The following is a 2,071-nucleotide window of genomic DNA, read 5'->3' as shown; positions in this document are numbered from 1 at the left end:
AGACAGACAGACAGACAGACAGACAGACAGACAGACAGACAGACAGACAGACTCACCTTCCCTGTCTGTCGCGCCGTCTCGTTGAGCACGGCCTCAAAGTTTTCCCGGAAACAGGTCAACATGTCGGCCTGTCTGTTCTTGTGAGCGGCCACCTCACGGAGCGGGCTGTACACGTTCTTGATGAGCAGACTTGCCACGTCCACGTGAGCCTGGGGGAGGCGGGAGGGTGTTTTGTTAAAACTTTTGTTCATTTATAGTTTGGGGGGGGGGGGTTCAGATCAAATGTACGCATCGATCTAGGAAATGCAAATGCCACGTAGCAAGATCAAAATATGTCATATAGAAAGTTTCACGCCACATAGAAAGTTCAAATGTGCAATAGGAAATTTTAGTGCACGATTTTGCGTAACAATTTCAAATGTACAAATAGCAAATCCAAATATAACACAATAGCAAGTTCAAATACCACATAGCAAAAGGAAATATCCTCCAAACAGATTGGAATCCACGGTGTAAAAGATCAAAATGAAGACCGCGTGGAACCTTGAGAAGAATCACAGAAATTACTGTACAGAAAGTGGGAAGACATGGAGTGACATCAAGATGCTAGCCCAGAATAGAGAAAGGTGGAAAGTGTTTGTCCGTGGCCTATACCCTGGTGCAGGGGGAGAGATGATGATGATGATTACTCGGTGTGAGTAGCATTGTTAATGTGCTCAAACTAAGTTGACAACAACCATTTATAGGCAGTATCATTTTAATTGATTGTCATGAAAAAACTGCGGAAAAAAGAAACACAATCAACGTATTACCTGGGCATCTAGTTCAGTCTCCTGAAGCAGGGTGTCCCAGGCGTTGAAGATGAACGAGGCGGTGTCCACAGGCCTGGGGTAAACAAAAAATGGTGAAATGGTGAAGATTTCACGCCTTTATCAACACTGTTAAGCTAGGTTATTTAGTCGCTTTTAAGCACAAGGCGGCTATCCCGAAAAATGATGTTTTGAGAAAATCGAAGGTAAAGGTTTTGCCCCTTGGTCAGTTTCTTTAAAATACAAGGAGAGTTTTCTCTAAAACTTAATAAATATACACACAAACGAAACCAAACTTCTTCTATTATAGGTAGGGCAATGCCCACTTTCGGTGTAGGTCAAGATTTCTGGAAACCCTCGAAATCTGGGTCAGCCCCCTTGTTCTTAAAAGCGAACATTTAAGAGGCTTGACAACCGAGTTTTTTAACGTCCATCTCCGATAGGACCGAGCCAAGTGGGGAATTCGTGCGAAGTGCCTTTCCCAAGGACACAACGTCGGACCTCACAAGCCAGAGGGGAAGACGAGATGAGGAAAAAAACAACAACAATATACTACATACATTCTAACACGCACATAGCGAAATGGGCGGGACACGGAGAGATCTTTTCGTAATGTGCGAATCTTTCTGGGTCCATATTTTAAATACAAAGAATGTACTTTTTTTTAAAGTCCGTCAATAGGTACGCATTTCTCTGTGCTTGTGTTTTAAATACAAAGATTACAAGTGTTTAATGAAGAGAAAACAAATTGGTCTTTATGTACACATGTCTGTGTGTGTGTGTGTGTTTAAATACAAAGAGTATGTGTTAAAGAGAAATAAAATAGTCATTGTATACGCATTTTGCTATGTACGTGTTTAAAAAACGAAGAATATTACTATACATGAATAAGAATTGTATTTGTTTTGTAGTTGTTTTGTTTTGTTTGGGTTGTTTGTTTGTTTTTTTGTTTGTTTGTTGTTGTTGTTTTGTTTGTTTTTTTGGGGGGGGCTAGTCACTATACACGTAGGCGTGCAGCGCTTTGTGCGAGCCAGATTGTACGTTATCTTTGACAAATTTCAACTGTGTGTATTTGAGTGCGCCAACACACCACACACATAGACACAAACACACAAACACCCCCTACACCTGCACACACACATACACACACTCTCACACACACACACACACAAACACCTTTCCCACCACCCTCCTCACACACACACACGCTCATCCCCCCCCCACACACACACATAAACACACACAAACGCACACACACACAC

The 2,071-nt window shown here is 42.1% G+C and overlaps 1 protein-coding gene across 1 annotated transcript in view; it reads right to left on the bottom strand.

Annotated features, from left to right (window-relative positions):
* LOC101864668 overlaps positions 1–2,071 on the bottom strand; it is a 39,919-nt gene that overhangs the window by 19,338 nt on the left and 18,510 nt on the right. The window contains exons 2-3 of the mRNA XM_013088926.1: positions 813–885; positions 57–209 (exon numbers count right to left, since the gene is read on the bottom strand). Coding sequence (XP_012944380.1) covers positions 57–209; positions 813–885 — 226 coding nt within the window. The remainder of the gene's footprint in view (positions 1–56; positions 210–812; positions 886–2,071) is intronic.

This window comes from Aplysia californica, unplaced genomic scaffold, assembly GCF_000002075.1.
Source record: "Aplysia californica isolate F4 #8 unplaced genomic scaffold, AplCal3.0 scaffold00024, whole genome shotgun sequence".
NCBI classification, from domain to species: domain Eukaryota; kingdom Metazoa; phylum Mollusca; class Gastropoda; order Aplysiida; family Aplysiidae; genus Aplysia; species Aplysia californica.
This window is presented reverse-complemented; position numbering and strand designations above follow the sequence as displayed.